This window comes from Protopterus annectens, chromosome 16.part0, assembly GCF_019279795.1.
Source record: "Protopterus annectens isolate FY-2018-M chromosome 16.part0, PAN1.0, whole genome shotgun sequence".
In the NCBI taxonomy this organism is placed as follows: Eukaryota; Metazoa; Chordata; order Ceratodontiformes; family Protopteridae; genus Protopterus; species Protopterus annectens.
Genome location: NC_056750.1, coordinates 331,613,679 through 331,639,381, shown reverse-complemented (window position 1 = coordinate 331,639,381; position 25,703 = coordinate 331,613,679). Strand labels below are relative to the sequence as shown.

Below are 25,703 nucleotides of genomic sequence, written 5' to 3'. Positions count from 1 at the left end.
TGTATTATTCCTTGAAGGTGAAAGGCCGAGGTACCAGAAGAGAATACATTTCATCATTCATTTTACTCCTGTGTATTTCCTTTCATCAGAACAGCGTTGTGTTTTTGTGGATCATTTCCTTTAATGTGTAATTTACAGAGTGAGCTGATTAAGGAACTTTCAGATACCCTTGCAGGAACCGTTTCTGAAAAGGTGAAGGCTTCCATCACTTCTCATTTGGCAACCCTACAATCGATATCCATCTCTTCATGAGGCTTATTTCTAATGTAGCAGAAGAAATCTCAAAGGCATTGGGTTCAGGTGTATCCATTAGTTGACATGCATGGATACATTTGTGTGATTTTGCGGAGCCTTTTAAGTCTACATTCATCAATCCTCCTTTTGACGGCACGTCTCTTTTTGGCCCTAAAGTAGAAAACACCTTGTCCAGGTGTGAGAAGGATGGAAAGACTCTTTCTGCCATGGGCTTACATTTTTCCACCCCTCCAAGATCCTTTTTGAGGAATTATCAAAGCAGTGGAAAGATGTGGTTCAAGAAATCACAAGGATCTTTCCAGTACACACAGAGAGTATTCCCCCAGAGATAGAGGGGGAAATTCAAATGGTAGATGCCGCCCTCATGGCACAAAAGGCCTGCAACATCAAGGGTCCAGAGAATCTTTCTTTGGCAAACCCTCCCAGCGCTCCTGAAAAGAAAGCCCGATTGTCCCCCTCTGGAGTCAATCGGTGGTCATTTATACCTGCACCAGAGAGCCTGGCTAGAAATAACAAAAGATACTTTGGTGCAAAGGATCATATCCATAGGTTATATAATACCATTTTCCCTTCCTCATATCAATTCCAGAAAACTCCCTGATGTTCCACCCAGTTAGAGGGAACAAGCAGCAATTCAAATACAAAAGCTACTAGACGAAAGAGTCATCCAAGAGGTCCCCCCAGACCAGGAAGGATCCAGTACTTACTTGAAGATTCTTTTAGTGCCAAAGAAAACAGGGGACTGGAGACCAATTCTGGATTTCAGCAACCTAAACAAATCTGTTCAAAAGACCAAGTTCCAGATTTTCACAGTTCAGTTCATTCTTCCGTTTTTGGAAAAGGACAACTGGATATGCTCAAAAGATCTCCAGGATGCCTACTGTCATATAAAGATGAACAGGCAGGGAACCAGTCATTACCAGTTCAAAGGGCTGCCTTTGGTCTTACCATAATCCCCAGGGTGTTCACCAAATGCATGGCAGTGGTAGCAGCTCTCTTGAGACTGCAGGAATTCCAGGTGTTTCCATACTTTGACGACTGGTTCATTTCTGCCTTAACTGGGCATCAGCTTATTATGGCAGGAGAAACATTTATCCAGACTTGTGCACTGCTAGGAATAACCATAAATTATGAAAAATCCCATCTAGAACCAAGTCAAAGTCTAGAATTCATAGGGGTGCTACTTTACACAAAATCAGCGATAGCCTCCCTTCCTTTTTCCAGAGTTCAAACTTTAAAATCAAAAGTAAAAAAGATAATTTGCAATACCAGAGTCTCGGCCCACCTGGTTCTTCAACCATTGGGGTAAATGGTGGTAACAATAACCCTAGCTCCTTTGGCCCAATATGAGGAATTCTTCAGTGGATGTTGGCATCTCAATAATCAATACTTCAGCTTCCTTTATCCGCTCAACTATGAATCACCAACATGTGCAAGAAGGATCTGACATGGTGGATCCAATCAGAAGTTGTACAGGGGCGTTTATTTGTCCACTCTCAGCCAAAGGCCATAGTGACCACAGATGCTTCCCAGCTGGGGTGGAGGGGCATTACCTGGGAAAGACCGTCCAAGGCATATGGTCTCCTGAAGAGGCCACTTTGCATATCAACTTCCTGGAGTTGAGAGCAGTGCTTTTAGTGTTGCAAGCCTTTCAGAATGCTTTCCCATCAGGAAAGATTGCTTTACAAATGGACAACATGTTAGTGGTTTGGTACATTAACAAACATGAGAGACCAGATCATACCCCCCATGTTGAAAGCACTAAGGGTGTGGCAGTGGGCAATACCTTCCAACTGCTTTCTCTTAGCAATGCAGATTCCTTGGAAATCCAGCATGCTAGCAGACAAACTGAGCATGTGCATTCTGTTACTTCACAAATGGTCCCTCAACCAGAAGATAGCGGAATTGATTTTCCACAAGGGGGGCTGTGATCTCTCTGCATCTCCCCTGAGCAACAAGTGCCACAGCTACTTTGCCCTAGTGCCCCCCCCCCCCCAGTTTTGTTTATGCATATCCTCTGATCCCAAAGTTCCTTCAGAGAGCTGCCAGGTTGAAGAGTAAAGTCATTCATTCTCATTGGACCTTTCCGGCCTCAACAGATTTGGTTTCCGTTCCTGTGGCCTCATTTAATTCATCAATCCCGGATTCTGGACCCAGCTCCAGATCTCCTGTCTTACCTGACAGGCTTGATACATCTGGACCTACTGAATCTCAAGTTGACAGCTTGGTTTCTCCAATTCCAGTAATAGCCAGACAACCAATGCTCTAATCTCCTGTCCATAAAATGTTATCTTCCCTTAAATCATCCACAAGGAAATTTTATGCTACTAAATTACAAACTGGATTTGGTATCCAGAGGTAGGGCATCTTTTGGCTCACTGGTGGTTAGAAATGTCCTTCCTCGAGTCCACACTGGGATTTAGGTAGCTGGGGACTCTGTCCCATCAGTTGAGGACAGAATGAAAATTGTCATCATCAGATAAAGAAGAAATGTACTCACCATAATGTTCCATCTGTGTTGTCCTTTTTCATTCTTCCTCAACTCCCCACCCACCGGACCCCAACATTCTGTTTATAGAAGAGCGGGCGGATATAGCAAAATATCTGTCTCTTCCAGGCTTTACAGAGCTCCAGATTTGGCTTTCCAATTTTTACTGATATATTTTGTGGTTATATCTGATTGTATAAGAGTTGCGTCTTTCTTTAATAGCTTGCAAACAAGATCTGAGGTTATGGGGGTTGGTGCATTATGGGTAAAGGAGAGACTTGAGAGCTCAAAGTTGCCAAGAGCTTTTGCAGCAACTGAGTCGGATCCGAGTTCTTGGATCTGAACCTATCAGCTGAGGAAGAATGAGAGTGGACAACACACATGGAACGTTATGGTGAGTACATAACTTCTTTTTTTGTATTCCCTGTCCTTAAGTTCCAGAGGAGCTATCGTACTAGGTCTGCTTTTGCTCACAGGCAGCCTCGTTAGGCCGCTAAAGGCAGAAAGTATAGTAGGCCAGCTGCTTCTAAGTCTTCTCAAGCTGCTGTGTCCCAGAACCCTTCTTTATCTGTCAAGCCTGCTTCTGTTTGACAATTTGCCCTCCCTTACCTTTGTCCAGGTTCGCTTGGCCCTTCGGTTCTCCTTCTGTCTTCCAAACTAGCAGCTCATCACCTTGGATTCTTGGGTTCTGTCTGTTATCCACCAGGGTTGCTTCATAGTGTGGAAGTCTCACCCTCCTTTTTTAGGAATTCCTCAGCCTCCTCTAGAGCAGCTTCCTCATTTCTCACAGGTCCTTGGTTCTACAGTAGACCAGAGGACCATTCAACCTGTCCCTTCTTCTCAACTAGAAAAGGGATTTTACTCCCTGTAGGCATTATGGATGCTGCTGTGGGTCTCCCCTGAAAGTAGGCCATGTCAAGTAAAACTAACCTAGTTAACAAAAGTAACTAAAATAAATAGTAAAATACCTCAGCGCAACTTCATGTACTAAGAAATTAGGAAATACAGTCTGAGAAGCCTTAAATAAAACTTTAAATTAAAAGCATCTTTTAACCAGTAATTGCAGAGACCTTAATGGGAGTCATTTACAAACATTAACATTCTTGTTATAATTTGTACATCTTGCATACTTGAAGGATATTACAGGACAATTGCTGCTGGTCCAGTATCGTAGTTTTTTCAAGCACTTCTAATAGATTAATGAAGCAGAGCTGAGATTCACTGTTTTGTATTATCTTGGCTCCCTCATGTCTGCAGAGAAATTTAAAAAAAATAGTTCAGAAAAACAATGCAATTTATTTTGATATACAATGCACCGATACATGGAGGAATAAATAATGGGTTTGTTTGGTAGTGTGATTTTTGTATATGTGTTTGTATTGGTTTCGTCATGGGCTCGCATTTTACTTGCTGCTTGCATAGGGCACATGGATTTTGATTTGATTTATTTAGTTATTTATTAATAAGCTTATTTTTGGTTTATTTTGTCTTCCTTCTTTTGCTTTCCTTGTAATGTGAATGATCTTGTTTGTAATTGATTTCAGATAAGATTGATTGCTGCTCATAAACATTTGTACCAAAGTGTATCAAAGCCCCTTTACAATTCATAAAATCTGGCACACAATGAGGTAAGACAATATGCAGCCATACAGTGGTGTGTCAACTTGGTATTTTATGTACGGAGTACAAATTCAAATGACATTCCCCTGTCGTATGCGATTCAGATATGCAATACTATTGGTGTAAATCCAATGGAGTGGTGTAAAAGTGTACCAGCTGGTTGTAGTGGGGTAAATTATATGGGAGTCCAACTTTGTGCAGTCCAGTGTTGTGCTAGGCTTCATCTTTTGGATGGCAAGAAAAAACACACATTGCTGGTAGCGGAGTTCCCTGTGGTGCAGACAAACCTGCTACCACAACTGTATGTCCTGCCTCTACACAGTGATGCTGGTGAACTGCCAGTGGTAGTTCTCACAGCCCGCATTACCACATTGTAGTAATGTTCCTAGCTCCACCATTATGTCTGAGGAGTGTAAAAACCTATATGAGTTACTCCTGAATATGATAGCAGAGTTCAGCACAGTGGGGCAATGCAGCTGAGGAAGGTATAATGTAACTTACCTTACTAGGCTGCCTTTCCGAGCTGCAGTGGGTAGTGTTGTCATGTTGCATAATACTTTTCCTCTGACTTGAGTGCAGTCCAACAAAGTGAGATGCCTAGTTTTTGTTGCCATGGAGTACAATAATCCATGTCTATGAATCACAGTAGTTCCTAGTAGCACACCACACACAGTGCATATAGTGCTTGTCCCTGTCAGCCCACTACGGATATGAATATCCGGGCCCATATTGAGAGATAGTGCACATAGCTTACTGACATCAGCCCTCTAGTGTAAGGAATAGCAGAGCCCATAATGACTAGTTAAGAAGCATTTTTAATTACGTCAGATTGTTAAGATAAATCTTCTCAAAATGCATCTCCTAATATTAGAAAACGGATACACCAAGGTATAGAAACATAGTAAAGGATTATTCCTATTATTCTGTTGATGGATTTACAAAACATTATCTTTTGAAGAAGTGAGTATATTTTGAAAAAAGTTAATAAAATCCTTTGAATGAGTAGCCTGGATAGTAAAACAGAAGAAAATGCGTATGTATATTTGGATTTATGCAAACCATTTGACATAGTACTACATAAAACGTTTGTGAATAAGACCATCTTGGATTAGTTCTGAATTGCTCATGTAAATAAAAGATTGGCCCACTTACACAAAAAGAGAGACAGAGCTCCGTAGCAATGACGTTTGCTTATGTGAAAGGATAATTACTAAGGGTGTAATAAGTCAGTCAGTCAGTAATTAGACAATCTTCTTTATTGTATAAACGTTCTGCATGCATGTAATCTAGTCATTAAAAAAGGTTGTGGTCAAACAAGGTGGGTCACAACTGTTATTTGATTAGCAGCTAGAGATTTGCTTTGTGTTTTAACAGTGGTCACAGTACCCAAGGAATTTGCTGTCTCATTCTTGTTAGAGCGTGGTTCTTGCGTATTAACCCTGGTATTATACAGTTATTTTTTGTTTTCATTTTAGAAGTATAATCAGAGTGCACTGTGCATTGCAAGTAGTTATGTTTCTTTGTAGACAACCAAACAAGACCCCACATGGGATACTGTATGCAGATTTTAGGACTTTTTCATCAGAAGATGGATAAAGAAATACTGAAAGTGTTGCTAAAAAAAAGAACAGTGTTGGATGTAAGTGCTACAGTTATCCAAAAAAAAAAAAAAAAAAAAAGGAAGCTCTTAAATGAGATCTTCTTCTAAGGAATGGCTAAACTAGGTGGGCTAAGTAATTCTTATCTGCTATCAGAATGTTTTAGGCCAGGGAAAAATGCTTCTTTCCACATTGTATTCCTTTGCAGATAGTTTCCATGTAAAGTAAACGGAATTTATCCTCTTGAAAGAACGTGGCTAGTGAAAATCAGCAGAGAGTCTCCAGTTGGTTCCCTTTAAGGGGACTATTCACTTTATGAGATTTTATGGCTCTGAAATCAGATCCATATTTTGGTAAAAAATAAAGTATTATGCGTCATTGTGTAAAACTCAACACCCTTCCCTTAATGAAGACTGAAAGACATGATGATAAAGGCTGCATGTAGCTGGATTTCTCTGTAGGAATTTTCAGATTCTTTTTTAACCCCCTCAGCATCTATAGTGTATGCCATGGTATGCATTAGTTTTGGGAAAAGGTATATAATGAGATTTATCAACCCATTAGATAAGGCTTTTAGCAAGAGACAGTTATGAAGACCTGAATGGAGGAAGCTCATAATCTAAATGATATGTCGTAAGTGTTTATTCTTTTACATGTTTTAACTGCAGATAATTTTTTTGATCTGATGTTGTCCCTTTCATTCATCCTCACGGTTAGGTCACGGATCCGTGTTGGTTGCATTCTTACAGACTAGAATCCAAGTCTCAAGCTCCTCCCTCTTCCCATAATGCTGTGTGCTCTGCCTAAGCTCCTCAGATCTCATTTGCCACCAGCAGTGACAGACGTGGTTTCTGGAGTCTCTAGCCTTCTACTTGTTAGTAGGAATCTTTCAGCAATCTTCATAACTCAGATTAGTCATTTTGATTTCTTTCCAGTCCTTCCTCCCCTTCCTTAGCAGTGCATGGTTAGTAGTTAACTTTTCTATCCCTTTTCCTTGTTCTGCTTTTGGACCTTGGTCTGTGCTTTCTCTCTCTGCTGTTTGTTACATTTTTGTTCAAAAAATAAATAACTTTAGATATTTAGATGTATAGATATTTAGCTCAGTGCTGTTTCCTTTCTTTGATTGAGTGCGCTTGCTGTTTGAAGTAGCCTTACTGTTGTTTCTGGTGGGCACATGTGTGTTTTCTTTTTAACAATGTCTAATAAGCTTGCTGGATTTAAACTGTGTTCAGGATGCAAGCACAAAATATCCCTTTCTGATGCTCATAACAGATGTATTTATTGTCTTAGGCCTAAACATCTGCGGTCAGCTTGCTCCATTTGTGAAGGATTTAATCTGAGCGCTATTGCTGACAGCAAGAACAAATTTTTCACCTGCTTCTTGTGATGTCTTTCCAGATGCTCAAACCCCCCTTCAAGAATGTGGTAGGATCTGCTAATCCAAAGAAATCTCTCACAAGCTGCCAGGGCTTTATCAAAGCCACCTACCAAGTTACCAAGATCTTCGGATCGGACAGGATCAGATCAGAGACCAATCTCAGTGCCAGTGGATCCGAAGCACTCCTTGCATCCGACTGGTATTATTCATGTAACCAGTTCTCCCAGAGCTTCAACTGCCACTTTGGATCCTACAGTGAGGAGTCGAACTCCGGAGTTGGATGTGGGGGCTTCATCTCTCTCCGAACTGCTGCAGACACCCGTTAGACATTCCTTACCACCATCAGTAACCTCCTCCAGGTCTTCTAGAAGCCTTTCTGAGGTCAGTGTAGACAGGATAATAAGGAGGATCCTCAAGACTCAGATCCAGATGGGGGTTTTGTCTGTTCCATCCCCTCTAGGATCTGCGAGCATTTCCATTCCATTGCAGTCTTCTTCTCCGATCCGTCCTTCAGTATCGGAGTCCCAGAATCGTAGCCACCTGAGAGAACTGGGGTTTCATCCCAGGAGCTGTCCTTCCTCTTCTCCAACTGCTGCCATGACTTCCTCTACTCCAAAGTCATCGGATCGCAGCAGGTCTCGGATCTGGGGAGAAGGGTTCAGCTTTGACTCTGTTGGAGCTGTCTTTTCCTCTTGGCACTTTGGCAATGGACAGTTTGAGTCTGGTTCTACCTGGAGTCCACAGATATGGGGTCTCTACCCTTTCTTTTTCAGTTGCCTCAGCTTCGGTGGAGCTGGGGAGGGATTCTCCGGGTTCGTCGGCATTCCAAGTTGTAGAAGGGGCTTTCTCCAGTCATAGGGATCCGGTCTCTCTGAACTATGAATCTCCCTGTCAACCCCCCTTGGATCAGAGACTTCAGCCTGTCATGACTGGCCAGAGTGAACCTGTCCAGACAAGCTTTCAAACTCTTCCCCTAGAGGGAATCCCCTCTTCTTTTGAGACCTCCCTTGAACATCCCACAGAGGAGATTCCTCATAAGAAGACATGCAAAAGGAGGCATATTGACTGTCCTTTGAAATCTCTGACAGAGGCCATGGATTTTGAAGGAGAAGGATCCCATGATCACCATCGGAGGATGTCTCCTTTGGAGACATCTTAGAGATCCTGAAGTAGAGAGGTGGTTGGTCGGCCCAGCCTCCTTCCTCAGAAGAGTCCATGTTTTTGGAGGTTTTCAGGACGGCCTCATCTACTTCATGGGTGACCCCCCCTCCCCTCAGTGGATGAACTCATGGATTTGGTGTCCCATTGGGCCCGGAAGGAGACAGACACAACTGAACCAATTCTGAAATGACCAGATAAATTCTTGTCCCCCTAAGGACAGACTCTACTAGACCAAGGGTGTTCCAGTAAATGTCATGGTTGTGGCAGTATCTACCAAAAAGGACCTAGCTGAGCAGAGCTCCACTGTCCATCCGCCAAACAGGCAGTCCAGGACTATGGACAGGTTGGGTAAGCTCATTTACACCTTGGCCACTTTCTCGCTGAGAGCGTTAAACTACCTGGGACATTTTACTCAGTTGCAGAGGGATCTGTTTAAGGAACTTTCTGACTTTCTAGAAGAGACCATGTCGGCAGAGGATTTCAAGAAATTTCTCACCAACTGGCAACTCTCTCTTCCTTGTCCAGTTCTTCCATGAGGCTCATCTCCCATTCGACGGAGGGTGCCTCACAGGCAGCCAGCTCTGGTATTGCTATTAGAAGGCATGCCTGGATGAGGCTTTTGTGATTTTGTGGAATCCTTTAAGGCATCCTTTGTGAATGCCCATTTGATGGCTCCTCTTTATTTGGTCCATCTGACAAAGATACCCTAACCTGCAGCGAGGAGGAAGGGAAGACCTTGTCTGCCGTCGGGGTCAGGTTTTCAACTCCTCAGCACACTTTTTCTAGAAACCAGTATAATGGCAAAAATTGTTGTTCTGAAAATGTCAGGGGTTTTCCCAGGATTAGCATGGGGATTCTTCCTCCAGATGCAGAGGAGAAGGTTTTGATGAGAGACACTGGCCCAGGGGCAGAAGGGGATCACAGAATCAGGACTTCAGAGAACCTTTCTCCGATAAGTCCTATCAGCGCTGCGGAAGTGCTGCCTGACTGCTCATCTCTGGAGGCAGTCAGGGGTTGTTTTTTGCTGCACCCAACCACCTGGACCAATCTAACACAAAACAAATGGGTGCTAAAGATTATATCCAGAGGTTATTACATTCACTTTTTTCCTTCCTCCATCAGAGAGGTTAAAGAAACTCCCTGATGTTCCACCCAGTCAGAGGAGTACGCAGTATTAGAAATTCAACAACTACTGCAGAAGAAAGTCATCCAAGAGGTCCTAACCAAACAAAAAGGCTTTAGAACTTACTCGCACATCTTTTTAGTGCCAAAGAAAACAGGGAACCTGAGACTCACAGACAAGGCAAAGTTCCAAATGATTACTGTTCAGTTCATTTTACCCCTGTTGTGAAAGGACAATTGGATCTGCTCGGTGGACTTACAGGACATGTACTATCACATCAAAATAGATAGACGCTCCAGAAGTCAACTTTGCTTTCGGATGGGAGCCAGTCACTACCAGTTCAGAGCTCTGCCCTTTGGACTCACCACAGCCCGCAGGGTGTTTACCAAATGCATGGCAGTAGTCGCAGCTCACCTGAGACAGCAAAGATTCCGGGTGTTTCCATATCTGGATGACTTCCTGTTCACTGCCCCATCCAGGCAAGGGATTACTTTTTCAATCTTGCCAATCTTTTTGGCATCACAGTAAACCTGGCAAATTTGCATCTATTCCCGGTATAGAACTTAGAATTCATCAAGGCTTTTTTCGACCCATCAAATCAGATTGCATTGCTACCCCCTCATCACATACAGACATCGAGAGACCATGTTCGAGCCATCTTAAACTGATCATTTCCATTGGCAAAACTAATACTTCGGGATCTACTTCTAAGGAATGGTTAAACTAGGTGGGCCAAGTGATCATTATCTGTTGCCAGAATTTTTTAGGTCAGGATAAAATGCTTCCTTCCATGTTGTATTCCTCTGCAGAGAGTTTCCATGTAAAGTAAACTGAGTTTATCCTCTTGGAAGAATGTGGCTAGGGAAACTCAGCAGTGAATCTTCACTGTGTTCCCTTTAAGGGGGATCATTCACTTGATGAGATTTTGTACCTCTGAAATCAGATCCATACTCTGACAAAAAATGAAGTATTATACGCCATTGTATAAAACTCAACCCCCTTCCTATAATGAAGACTGAAAGATGTGAGGTTAAAGGCTGCATATAGCTGGATTTCTCTGTAGGAATTTTGAGATTATTTTTTTTATCCCCTCAACATCTGTGGTCTATGGTATGCATTAGTTTTGGTTGAAAGTGTATAATGAGGTTTATCAACCCATTAGATAAGGATTTTAGCAAGAGAGGTATGAAGGCCTGACTGAAGGAAACTCAAACTAAATGATATATGGTATGTGTGTATTAATGTATGTTTATTATTTTACATGTTTTAACAGCAGATAATGTTGTTTTGTGTACCCAGAGGGAACAGATTAAGAAGACCCAAGCTTCCAGGTCTACTTTGCCTTCTGAGATCAGACCTGCAGAATCTGTGAACAAGGAGCAAGTACAAGAAAGGTCTAAACCAAAGTGTTTAATAAAGATGCGCCGAAATCTGTTGTCACCATATGCATCTGAGGAATTTCTAAACCGAAAGTTGTTGTTAGCAGTAGTCCCTTGGGTAGGAAATGTCTTTCTGCCTTGCACAGTGGCTGGTAGACGAACTTCAGTAGAAGGTATGCAGTTGATGGTGGGTCAAGGTTAAATCTGCAACAATTTTTTTTGTTCTGTAATTAGCAGAACTAGAATTTAAAATGTTTGTTGTTTAAAGTGATTTATTATAATGAGTGTGTTTAACTGATTCTTTATTATTTTTTTTTTGCTTGAAAAAGACAATTTCTGCTTTTCATTGAGATATTGCACTTTGAATATCTGCATAATAAAGTCCCCCAGCCTCCTCTTGCAAACACAAATGCACACATTTCTGGTAAAGGTTTTGGCTTGTAGGCTGTGGGACATTTCTTTGCTTGGTTGGGAACACATGGCTTAATTGTGGTTCACCTGCAAAGACGCATGGCTGTAGCCCATTCACTTTGGGCACACAAAAGCATATGGTGCCATGACAACAGCTGGAATAACCATGTGAAAGGAGGGGGACTGGAATGTATGTGCCCTAATTAACCTGGATGTTCCATGGATGAATAGTCAGATGAAGGCATGGCATTGGTGGCTGAATCTGCTACTAGGACATCCTAATGAACGTCTCCTTGAAGTACTACTTACCATGCTGCAGCAAGAGCAAAATTTGATCAATGCCTGCAGGGATTCCCTGCTATGGGGAATGCTTGTTATTCCCTGTAGGAAAGCCGTTGTGTCTAGGGAATTTTGCCTAAAATGCCTCAACATATGTGCAACTGCACCAAACAACACATAGGATTTTCTCCATGCTGTTGCACACTACTGCAAGTCGTAGGTACTTAGGTGTGTACTGTACATCAAACACAACCCCCATCACTTCCCCTAACACATTAATAATGGTATTGTCTTTTAGATACTGCATTTTCTCTGCAAATGACATACCCTCCATGAATCATGCTGCTGGTACCTGCTTTAATGCCTGCTGTGCCTGTGTCCTGGGGAGGGAATGGACATTGCCCCCCCACTTGACTATTTCAGCTGTGGGCATGGTACTTTGTGCTCTTTTGTACCCTCAGTGAATGTTGGAGTAGCCATGTATCTCTGATACTGAATTGCAGTCAGTCATGTGTCCTCAACCAGTTGTCCCCACATTGAAATGTTTGTAACCTTCAAGTCCACTTCCACTGGTGATATGTTTTGGATCAAGATTATTAAGAAAATAATCCAATAGCTGGCTGTAGAGGGCAGCTGTGTGACTGCATGCCCCTGTAGACATTTGGACTCCATACCCTTAAGATACACTGTGACTACACTGTAAATGGCCCAAATTCAGTTAGTGGCTTAGATGCCCATAAGAGTTGGCTAGGAAGGATGAGACTGAGCCGCTGGGTCATCTTGGGGGGAATAGTTGCAGCTGTGGTTCGTCACAAGAATGATACCTAGCAGGAGCACTAGGCATTACCCAGTGGAATCCAAGCCATTCAAGACCACTGTGTTGTAGTGTATTAAACACTAGGAAGCCAGGAGGAACATGGCATGTGGGAACATGCTTCTCCTTTGGATACAGAGATTTGTGGGCTTGGAGGAGTTTCTAAGGAGGGTGCTCCCACAGAGTGAGGGGTAGGCCATGCCCCACAGAAACAGCTGACTTTCACCATGGGATGAGGGACATTTGGGGATCCTGGGCTGGAATGAATGAGCTTGTAAGTCTCTTGCTCTCATCTAGGAATGTCATTCCCAAATTTCCCCTTGAAAGATTGGGCTGATTGGGCAGAGGAAGAGGATCCATTAGGCCAGATCCGGGGGGGGGGGGGGGGGACGACAAAAAATAAAAACAAAAAAATACAGTGTGGTAGAGACTTTATTAGTACTGACAGTTTCACAGTCATTAATCACAGGGTGCTTTACTACTTGTATTTAAATGGCAGCCACCTTCTTTGCATAAGTGCCTCTGCACTTGTGTAGAAAATGTCTGAGCTGATGGTTGCTTTTTGTCCACATTTATAGATGCTGATATACATTAACCAGTTCATTGCACCACAGTCAACAGATCAGCATTTTTGCTTTCTTGAAGTCTTGTACCTATGGACCAAAGATCACCTAAGCTGTTTTTTACTGCTTTAGCAAAACTTTTTGGATTCTTTTAAGTTCGTTTAATTCGTATTTGGGGTATTTGTTTTTCAGCTAATAATGTTAGAAGACAGTTTGAAACAATCGGTTTAACAAGTACTCCAGTCTTCACTCTACTTATTCAGGTAAGATTTCTTTACACCTTGTAAAAGCTGTACTCTTTGTTAAAAATCATTAAATAATGTTTCTGCCCTCTGTTTTTAGGTTATTTTTTCCCATGCCTGCTGGGATGTTTCTACCCTTTTTTAGGTTCTTTTTTCCCATGCATGCTGGGAAAATACAGCATTGCATTAATTGAAGACTTTTTGTGGAGATATTTCCACTGAGGGCAGGTGCAGTCATAAACACACTGTGCAGAGGAAAGAACAAGATTGTCCTATTGTGTCCAGTAATGTCAAGTCTCAATAATTTTACTGCCAGCAAATGTACTATTATCATCTTTGCAAATGTTAAGTCGTGCAAGTAGCACATACACCTGCCATTAGTTCCCAGTTCTACCCTGTAGTTCTTTCTAAAAAACAGATGTCAGACCTCAGCCTATGCTCATTTATCTCCAGCCCTTTCACCTTGCTAGCCCTTATCTACACACCAGAATGCTTCAAAAAGCCTTTTTTTACTGTGGTCCTAAATTGTGGTACTCTGTGCCCTCGACTGTAAAGAGCTCACTTGCTTTTGTCTGACACTCTTAACTAGACTAACACTGTGTGTACTTGTATATAGTGGGGTTCCTATACATTTAAATTTCTTTATTAAACTGCATATTAATCATTGTGATTATATTATTTCACTGTTTAACACTTAACTGTGTATTGTTGTATATTGTAGTGCCTACTGCATGTACTCTTCTTCCAACTGTTATAATTCTGTCATTTTTTATTTTATGCATAACAAAGTTATAGATGAAATGGGCCACTGCCTCAGTCTTCATACCTTAAATAAACTAGGGTTGCAGCTAGTGGGCTTACTAAGTTCATATCAGCCCATGGATGTTTTTGTGGTTCCAGACACTTTCTTCACTTTAATCATATATGAGTCATAGTTTGCTTAGGTGCACACAGACCACATAAAAACCCAAGGGAAGTGAACTAACAAATGTAAGAGAAAGCACTTAAATATGAGATGTGAAATCCTGGCTTAAGCCGTATAAGTATTCAAGTCTGTCTGTGGTACCGAAGGACTCTGTAAGTGGTATGTCAGCAGTCAAGGAGGGACATGCTTTTATTTGCCAGGCATGACATGATCATAATGTCATGATGACCATGGTGTCATGGGAACTGGCCTAGGAGCTGGAGCTCCACTTCCAGGCAGCTTATATTCCACCCAGTACCTGGACTCACTAGAAAACAAGATGAGCAGGTCTCCTTTCAGCCTAAAGAAGTAGCAACACAAAGTAGACTTTGTTCTAGTTTCCGCCGAAATGGGGAGTCCTAAAGATGGACTTGCTTGGTTTCTAGGCCAGTCATCAGCTGAAGAATATTTTCAGGGTACCCATGCAGGGGAGCCAAGGTGGTGAATGCTTTCTTTATTTTCCTGGACAGAAGACTGCTTTACATATTCCTTTCCATTTTCACTTTTTATAAAGAGCATCTATAAAGGCAAGAAAAGAAAGGGTATGCCTCACACAATGCATCTCTACTGTTGTCAAGACTAAGCTAGTTCTTCTATCTAATTCATGTGGAGTAAAGGACCACCACCTCTGCCTAATGTCTGCACACTGTTAATGTTACAATAGAGCTTATTAGTGCACACAAAACTCAAAATTCTAAGGATATCTGCATGGATGACCTCAGCCTGTTGTCCTTTGGGAACCACTTCCCTAACAAAATGGCATGTATCCTGCATGAGTGCTGAAAATTCATTAATAGTAAAAGCATACCAGGCAAAATAGAAAGTTTACAGTTTGTTGTAGTAATAACCACCCATCCTAATCAAATCAACCATACTGTAGGAGCATCTGACTGTACTATTTATTATTTTATTCCACTGTATGCCCAGAAAAGAGCAGAAACAATTCTGAAGTCAGTCTATTACTTGAGACTACATCCAGTCATAACAAAGGGGACTTTTCAGCTGAGGCCTGATGTTCACCTTATGGCTGAAGCCCATTCAAATTTATATTCCTGAAACAATGATAGTGTTATTAGAACAACTTCTGTCTTCATGTGTCCTTATTGGATGCATTTGCAGTTTCAAAAATGCCCCAGGGTTAATTTTCACCCAAAGGGTTTGATATTATAAGATATGCTTTTCACGCTCAACTATTCTTTTATTGTTAAGATGAAATGTTCATGTTCTAAAATGGCTAACTAATTGTGTTAATTTTATGAATAGTTTTTTCAGATAGACACGGATGGTTGCATGAAAGTCATTCAAGAGAGAAAAATAAGCCAGTTGGAAAATGCCAGAAATGTTACAGCTCCTTTACCGGTAATCATTTTAATGTCATTTTCATAAAGCAGTATCTAATCTATTGTTTTTTTTTCTTTTCTTTTTTTTTTCAAGAAGCTTTGCAGCTTTGTTGCTGTTGAGTAACATTGGCTTTATAATATTGAAAAGTTGTACTCTGTGATGTTTATAAAAAAAGGAAATTGCTTCTTTAAAAACTGCTGACTAATATTTTTTTTTTTTTTTTTAGGTCACCTATGGCTCTTCAGGTAGTATAACATTTTCTACTTTATCATATTTTAATCTGTCTTCTTGTTTGCATAAGTGGTTCTATAGTAAATGTGTCAGTTTTGTGAACTGGTACTGTTTGTCAGTCTTATATTAACTGGTCATTGCTGACATTTTCTGCAGATGTAAAACTGCTGGACTTCTGGTTTTACTGGTTTGTCTACCATCGTAATTTGTGTCGCGTTGAAATGTATGATGTTAGCCATTCAAATTTTTGCCCCTCCAAAAACAAGGTGAAATATATTTTGCCTTTCTTCTACTGACTGTATGGCTGTAGCTCTTTGCTGCCCTCTTCTTTCGGCTGCTCCCGTTTGGGGTCACCATAGTGAATTATCTGATGTTCTTTGTGTTTCTCTGTTACAGTCATCACATTTGGGTTATCCTGCCAGGGGTAGCCCTCAGTCGGCCTGAATACCAGAGGCTTAGTATTTCTGCCTTGGTTGCTGTCCCTCCAGGACTGACATCAGGTCGTCAGTGGTATAAAAACAGGCAGCTGACGCCATTACATCAGTCTTTCTTGCCAAGGAGCCCGAAGCAGAAGCAATTCGCACAAGTGCTGGACGGCCGCTACCTGAGTTTTTGTTTCTGAATTGAAGTCTTCTAAAGCTAAGTACCCCGTTCGGGATACTTTTTTCTTGCTCTAACCGATGTCAGAAAAAGTTAACAATTGTCTCGCCTGTTGAAAGCAAATACCACACCGAGACTTCCAGTCTTACTGCGTCACCTGTTTAGGCCCAGACCACGACGTCCCCCGCTGTTGCTTTTGTGCTTTGATCAATACCAGAACTATACATCGTCAGGCCCTTATTGTAGCTAGATATTTTCGCTCTCAGTCCTCAAATTCTGATATGGCTTCGGTAAGCCATCCAACTACTGATCTTCCAAAAAAAGTAAGGGTAAAGACAGAGACAGACCGCACAGGTCCAAAACCGCCAACGATGCTTCCGTTAAGCTAGTGATCAGTTCTCCGGTCCTCAGTGAGGCACTTTCGCAGCCCCTGATGCCCGCTTCTGTGGATTCGCAGGCCGCTACCGAGACCCTTTCAGAGTCCGGTATGCCGTGATACTGTTCTTCGACTAAGGATCCTGTGGATGTCTCTACCGTGGATGGGTCCAGAGCTGCTAAGCAGGTATCGGCTTTCAAGGAAGTACTTCACACTACTGATACTCGACACAGACCGACTTCTTTCGCGTCTTCAGTTCTTTCAAAAACAACTGAGTTTCCAAGGCCCAGGGTATGAACCACACCCAAAAAAACGATGACCCAAGTTCAGGCACCTACTTCCTTGCCTCGGTCTCAAATGCTTAAAATGGCAGAATACATTATAATGCATATTAGGGGAAGCCAGGCTACCCCTTCCAAAAGAACAAGAGACTTGTCCCCAGTAGTCTTACCTGAGCAGGCATCCGATGACTCTGATGCATCTGAATATGAAGATGTGCAATCTCTCTCTGCTTATGAGGATTCTGATGCAGAGGAATCCATCCCTTCAGCCTCTCCACAAGAGGACTTTTCCTTTGGGGAAACCCTACATACTTTAAGGGAGCATTTCCAATGGGAATGTCAGGGCTATCCTCAGTCTAAAAAGAGATTTAGGGAATTCTTAGATCTACCACAGCACAGACCTCTGGCCATTTCTCCTGTCCTGGATGTTGTGGATGATGTTTTTATGGAATCCAGTTTAACTCCTGACATCCTCCCTCCTGCTCCCAGGAAACCTGACAGGTATTATAAAGTCCCTGACTCTCACAAATTTCTTTTCAAAAATCCTACTGCTGACCCCGCGGTCATCACTCAAGGACCTAAAGGAATCCAAGCAACCTCAGCTAAGAATCCCACCCCCTCAAATAAGGAATTCCCGAGCATTAGACAGATTGGGTAAAAAAGTATACACCTCTGCTACTCTTGCTATTAGAGCATTAAATTGTCAGTTCCACTTGCTGAAATATCAGCAACATACCATGGAACTCAGGGTCAGTGGAGCCCAAATCAAATACATCTGCACATCAACCTAAAAGAGATGTTAGTTGTTCAGCATGCTCTGACAGCTTTCAGATCCCTACTCTCCCCAGGGCCTCTACTGATCAAAACAGACAACACCACAGTGATGTGGTATATCAATAAGCAGGGAGGGACTCACTCTTATCCTCTCTGCAGGCTCTCCATGACCCTTTGGCACACAGCTTTAGCCATGCAACTACACCTGTTAGCACAATTCCTGCCAGGCTCTCTAAACTCACTGGCAGACAACTTAAGCAGAAACCTGCTAGACCCACATGAGTGGCAGCTAGACCTCAGAACCTTCACGCTTGTAACCCAGAAATGGGGTACCCCAAAAGTAGACCTCTTTGCCTCCCACACCAATCATTAGCTCAGCAAATTCTGCACCAGGGAACGTCACAGCAAGGCCTGGAAAGTGGATGCTCTATCCTTCTAGTGGGTAAACCTCTTGCTGTATGCATTCCCCCCCTCTACCACTCATTTCAAGGGTACTGCTCAAAATAAGGGAGGAAAAACCGAGGGCAATCCTGATTGCCCCAGACTGGCCATGTTGGTAATGACCAGATCTAGGATATTGCTGCCCCTGTTGGGGGTGTGGATAAGTTGATTCAAGGTGTTGGAATTTATGAATTCCAGAAAATGTTGAGCAAAAGAGTTGGTACATGAGTAGTTTTCCCAGTTAATGGTGGGGTAGTTGAAATCACCCATTATGAGGGTGTTGGGTTGTACCCTAATATTTTCCAGTGTATCAAGAAATGAGGAGTGGGAATCCTGGGGCATGGTGGGGGATTTGTAGTGAGTTAAGTTTGGATTGTGGTCTTGCCTAGAGTTAGTTGCACTTGGATAATCTTGGCTGCATTATGCTGAGCAACTAGCCTGGAGGTGTGAATATCCTTAATGAATATGGACATGCCTCCGCCTTTAGTGTTTCGGTCCAGGTTAGGTGGGCGAAAGGTGTGGTATGAATTATAGCCTGGCAATGCAGGGGTGCTCTCTGGAACCTTGAACCAGGTCTCTGTCACTGTACAGATGTCTATGTTCTCCATTTTAAGGAGTGTCTGTGCAATACTAAGTGCTGGTAATAGATATACAAATGTGATTATGTTCTAGTGTTATGTCAAATGTTACAAATGGTTTTCTTTCTTCTTATATATATTTATATGTATTGTCTGCACATAGAGCTCAAAGCAACAACATTTAGTTTATCCTGCACTAAGGTGTGGGTCTAAGTGGTAATAAAGTTTACTTTGACATTAGGTCCAATTGGAGTAACTTTTGTAGCACAGGAGGAGCAGAAGTGACATATATAAAACCTTTAGGACCATACAATAAGCAAAGAATGCAGATATGGTACTTTACAGCAGTCTCAACTCTGTCTGCATATTTTAACTAATGGAATGAATTCCAGTTTTCCTAACTGAAAATGTAGCCATTGCTCACATAAATTCTTTTGTCACTGAAGAGTTGTTTTTGCACCAGGTGCCCATCGTAATTTGAGAAGAGCATTTATTCTGCACTACGCTAAGCTAAAAATGGAGATGTTTTCTGTTTACTTTGTTTTGAAACCTGTGTAGTTTCCATGAATGTGTTCTGAACATTTGTTTTTGCTTCATGTAACCAGCTTTACATTGTAGGCAGTAAGAAAATTTGACTGAAGGTTAAAATTTACCATGCTTTTCTTTGTGATGCTGCTGAAATTGATCATTATTAGAGATTAGAACTGCTATTTTCTTTAGTTTTAGAAAATGTCTTAAGAAATTTTGTTTCTGATTATCAAAGTTTTTTTTTCAAAATTAGAAAAATACATTTTACTTCACTTTTATTTTTATTTTTTTTTTTGTTTGTAAACAAATTATGATACAGTAAATTTAAATTACAATTTAAAATAAAAGAAAATAGTTAATAACTATAACAATATGTACAATATTTACAGGTGGTCCAATGAAAATGATTAACCAACAAAATTATAAAGAGGAATAATCCCATAGAACAAATATAACCTTTACTGGCATATATTCACATAAGTCCATCTTAGTTTATGACATTTCAATTTCATGTAGAAGAAATTATATCCTTTTGTAATGTGTCTATAAGTATTAAGATTTTATTCCAAGGATTGTCTGTCCAACGTCTGGGAAAAATTCTTTCTTCTTTGACTTTTATTTCTTTTTGTGCAGATTCCTTTAATAGAGATATGAAGTCTTCATAACTTGGGAGGGACTGTGGATTTCCATTTTCTTGTTATACATTTTCTGGCTACAGCCAGAATAGACCATAGAAGATATTGATCACTTTTACTCATAGTTACTGAGCCATCTACATTCAGAAAAATTAAAGATTTTGTTAGAACAAATTTGTCATTATAAATGGCTTGAAGAAATCTATTAATATCTTCCCAGAATTTTTTAATGCAATCATAAAACATATGTATCCAATCTGCCTCGCAGTTTAAAGTACATCTCGCATATGGGCTTTTGGATAGGGTGAAATTTGGCTATTTTATATGGTGTATAAAAGGCTCTATGTAAAAATTTCCATGTGAAGATTTTCCATATCTGAAAGTTTGAGGTTAGCTTAACTGACAACAAAAGGTCATTTATACCTTCAGGTGATAGATTTATTGTCAAGCCCTTTGTTAAAGTGTTCACAACATTTTGACCTATTTTGGTTTTATACACTATTAAAATTTTGTATAATTTAGATATAGAAATTAACTTATTATGATTTCCATAAATCAGTTCCTGCATATATTTTATGAATTTAGGTATAGTATTAAAGTTTGAATCATTAATAATTCTACATAAATCACTTGCATATTGTAATATTTTTTGGAGTTCTATTCTGTCTATTTCAGATATACTAAACTCATTTATTACTTGTTGGGTGGTTAAAGTACTGTGATTATTCAAACATTGAAACCAGTAAATAAAGTTATTGGATTCCCAATTAATGAGTGTTTTTTCTTGGATTTTTTTCTTTAAAATCCTTTGATGTTTTAAATGGTATTAAGAGTTCGAACCATAATTTTATGTCTGGATTTGTAATTATAAATTTTCTAAATAGATTATAAATATTATTCAAATATGATAAATTAGTGGGCTTTGTTGTTTTATTTTGTAAGCTATTACATAGTACGTGCCAAAATATGTTATTATAATTCTCCAAATCCATATTTTTTAATATTTTGTTTTCATTTAAGAAAAAAGTTATATGTAAAATTTTCCATGCAGATGAATCATTTGGATTTACCCAATTTAGTATAAGTTTAATGATGGAAGCTTTAATATACGTTTCTGTCTGGGAATTTAATTCCTCCCAAGTCCCAGGGTCTAATATGATGTGAGAAAGCAATTCTATTCTTTTTTGGATACCAAAGAATATCCATTAAAAGTTTCTGTATTGTTTTTATAACTTTTTTATCTGGTAAAATAGGGATTGCTAATGCTATATAGTTTATTTGCGGTAGTAATATCATTTTTATTAACTGTAACCTATCTTCCAATTTTAACATTAATTTATTCCAGCTATTAACTTGTTTTTGAATTAAATTTTGGATTTTATTATAATTTAAAGTCATGGTAGTATCTATGTTCTCAGATATAAGAATTCCTAGATATTCTAGTGAAGAAACCTTTTCTCCAATTATTTGATATTTATTCAGATGCAAGTCATCTATTTTATTTAGAAGTATATGTTTTGATTTGGATTTATTGAAACAAAGACCTGAAATAGAAAAAAAAATCTTCTACTTGTTTCTCTAATTCTTGTATGGACTCTTCATTTGGTTTTAAAGTCAGCAATATATCGTCAGCAAATAACATGATTTTAGAATTAAATTTATTGTAAAAGTTAATTCCTTCTATTTTTAGATCACTTCGTATTGCAGACACAAATAATTCTATCGCCAGGGCAAACAGTATGGGAGACATAGGGCAACCTTGCTTAGAGCCTTTAGTTATTTTAAAAGCTTCCGAGGTAAATGGGCCTAATTTTACATAAGCAGGTTATCTTTATATATATTCTTTATTAAATTTATAAAGTTTAATGGGAATTCAAAAAGTTCCAAGATTTTAAATAGATATTTCCAGTTTACCGAATCAAATGCTTTCTCTATATCTAATGTGATTATAAGAGCTTCTGAATTATCTCTATTCAAAGCTTCTATAATGGTTAAAATTCTCTGAATATTGTCATATGTGTGTCTTCCAAATATAAAGCCTGTTTGGTCTTCATTTATGACTTGAGTCCGGGATTTCTTAATTCTATTTACTAAGATAGACATAAAGATTTTATAATCATTATTAAGCAGAAAGATAGGTCTATATGAGCTACATTGGGATGGATCGTTTTTATCTTTTTTTTATAGGGGTAACTAGTGAATATTTCCAAGATGGTGGAGTAATAATTTGAGTTTGAATATCATTTAGCATGTTATGAAGTAGAGAAATTGCTAAATTTGGAAGAATATTATATAATTCCATTATTATTCCATCCATTCCTGGTGATTTGTTGTTTTTACTTACTTTAATTATATCTTTTATTTCTTTTATGGAGATATGCTTGTCCATTTCTACTTTTAATTGGTCAGGTAGTTTTTTTTATTAAGGAATTATTAAATTTCAGATCTGAAAATGAAATATCATTATTTCCATAATGCTTAGCATAATAGAACTTAAAAGCTTCAAGAATATCATTCACATCAGAGACCTTTTTTTCCCTTTTCCTTCATGTATTATATTTATGATGTTATTTTCTAAGTTCTGCTTTTTAATTCTTATTGCTAGATTATGTAAGTGTTTTGGAGAAGTTGAAATTGAGGCACATTTTAGTTTTTCCAAAGCTAGATTTGTTTTATGAGTGAGGAATTCATTGTATTTTTTATTTAAATCTATAATTTCTTTTTTTTTCCTGAGAATCTACTACATCATAAGAACTTGTATTTATTTCTGTTATTCGTTTTTGTATGTTGTGTAATTCAGATTCCCATTCCTTTGTTTTATTTTTAAACCATCCTATAATCTTGCCATACAAAAAAGCCTTAAGTGTATCCCAAGTTATTATATTATTTGTATCTTTAATAGGATTTGTTTCTAAGAAATATTTGATTTCTGAATCTAGCCAAGGTTTAAACTCTTTTAATTTAAGGATGTAAGCTGGCATTCTAGTTACAATGTTTAGTCTTTTGAAATCAATTTGTACTTTAAGAATTAAGGCATTATGGTCTGAGAGAGGACATGGAATAATAGAAAATTTTGTTATCCTACTGTTTAAATCAGAGGAGACAAATATTTTATCTATTCTTGTTTTAGTATTAAAGCGATAATTGCTATGTGTATAACTTAATGAATTAGAATCTTTAAAATTAAATGTATCTATCAGATTTAAGCTTTCTAACCATCTCTTGAAATATTTACTTACGGATGTGAGACGTAACTTTCTTTTATTAGTTGTTTCAGAGTTATCTAGAATACAATTGAAATCTCCCCCCATTATTATCATACCTTTGTTTACTTTGTTAATTAATTCTATGTGTTTTTTAACCGTAGACAATCCTATTCCAGGAATCCAGTAAATATTTATTAAAGTCCAAATTCTATTTTGATATTTTATTATTACAATTGATATTAACCCTTCTTTATCTTCGTGTTTGTAAATGATGTGTGGAATAACTACACTTCTTTTCAATAAAATTATAACCCCTCTTGTTTTTTTTTTGTATAGGGAGTGAAAAAGAATTAGATAGCCACTAGGTTTCCATGTGAAATTATCATCTATTTTAAAATGAGATTCTTGTATAAATATGATTTGTGCTTTTTGTAATTTCAAATATCTTAGAAAATTCGACCTTTTTATAGGATTATTTAAACCATTAATATTTATAGATAATAAAGTTGTGTCTGTCATTTTTATAAGTATTTATTTGTACTTTTGGATTGTTTGTTCTTGAAATTTTGTTTTACCTTGGAAATTAATGTGTTTTGAGTATTAGATTTATCCTTTCTTTTAGAAGTTATTTTGAAATGAATATATTTATTTCTATTTATGTTTAAAAAAAGTTTCAAATTGGACCACTGGAAAATGAAAAAGTTGAAAAACATTGCGTTAACATATTTTGAATAAACAATTAATGGTTTTGCCATTCTAAATCCCAAACATGAAGTGTCTAGCACCTCAAATCTGTTTGGACTTAAAAGTTCAAACAGATTTACCCTCAATAATAATAGTTGCATTAATGAGGAAATGTTGCTTTAAATTGAGCTCCTCATTAAGAAAAAAAAAAAGAAAACTAAAACCAGAGAACATGATGTACTTATTATTATAAATAACATATATGTCTAGTCTGTAAAGTTTTGTTCATTACAAATTAGATTCTAAAATGAGATATTATTTCCAATTGCAGACAATTTTAAATAAGACATTTGTTAATTACTTTAACAATATATTAGATGTTCATTTTTCATTAATATTATGAAATTTTTGCAAATTACCAATTGTAGATAATATATTAGCAATTGTCAGGTCATTAATGTTCATTAGTGACATTTAACATTGTTATTAATAATAAAAAGAAGTAGAGTGAGTATGATAGATAGATACTGTTTAAAATAAAAATAATTTTTTTACATATTTTTAGCTCTATATAAGGTATTACATCAACATAGTAAAGTTAATTAATATATAGCTAACCACTTATCGAAACCAATTAAAATACTTACAGATAATAATATTCATTTATAAGATGTAATATAACAGTTAGAATTAAAGCAACGTTTATAATGCTTTGCACAGAAGCATTTTCTCATTCTTCAGTTAATGTCAGTTTTATAACTGTGATAATTCCACAATCTAAAATTAATAAAATGTGTAAGAGGTTTCACTCTTAAATTACTTATATGTGACATTTTTGTAGTTCTGTTATTAGTAAGTTATTATTCATAAGATTTTCTCTATTAAGTTCAAGTTAAAGATCACACATATCAGAAATTGCCTTCTGCTTATCACAAATGTAGTGAGCGTCTGGTAACTAGTAAAAGGTCTCATCTTATATGTTGAACTATAAAACAAAAAAGAAAAAGGTCAAAATTAGAATTATACTTGCAAGAGAAATCTACCTTAATAATGGTGCGATAGCACTCTTGTCCCATAACTAATCATTTATAATAATCATTTTACGTATAGTACTTCTTTTATACAATAACAAGCATGATAAAGCAATCTTTAGATAAATGAATGTATAATTCCCAGTAAGCTGACACTCAGGATCTTTTTTTTTTCTTTCCCTTCCCTTTTCCTTCCCTCTTCTTCTATTTCTATATAACTTAATAACTATAAGTAACTTATCTAATACAGTGTCAGTTAGATGTGTTCACAGAGCGCATGTATTATACTTTTACCAGACACTCACCCACTAAGACACAACAGTATTTAAATGATTCACTATCTTTCTTGTTATAATAGTGCTTTCTTCAAAGCAGATCTAGCGCTGTACTTGCATGAGATATTAGCTGAGTTTGATAGTAAACCATAAAATTTTTAATAAAATGCGAAAGAATATTTATGAAACGTGAAAATAATTGAAGTAAACGCTTCCTTTACTGTAATCAAAACAGCAGTGTTAAGGAAAAGAACTCTGCGATAGTGCGTGTTTACGCGCCATCTTGTGGCTAGTAATTTAAATTACATCTAAACACGCTAGGATGTATCGCGTGCTTATGAATGTGAACGGTGAACAACTTTTCAGACAAAAAAATTGAAAAAGCCAAGCAGAAGGCTCATGGATACTGTCCACCCTCAGATAATACAATAATGTTCTGGATACATC

At 38.4% G+C, this 25,703-nt stretch overlaps 1 protein-coding gene across 1 annotated transcript in view; it reads left to right on the top strand.

Moving 5' to 3' along the window:
- SNAPC4 (small nuclear RNA activating complex polypeptide 4) overlaps positions 1-25,703 on the top strand; it is a 745,673-nt gene that overhangs the window by 635,353 nt on the left and 84,617 nt on the right. Inside the window, exons 18-21 of the mRNA XM_044058642.1 lie at positions 10,923-11,175; positions 13,262-13,332; positions 15,539-15,634; positions 15,843-15,861. Of these exons, the coding sequence (XP_043914577.1) occupies positions 10,923-11,175; positions 13,262-13,332; positions 15,539-15,634; positions 15,843-15,861 (439 nt within the window). The remainder of the gene's footprint in view (positions 1-10,922; positions 11,176-13,261; positions 13,333-15,538; positions 15,635-15,842; positions 15,862-25,703) is intronic.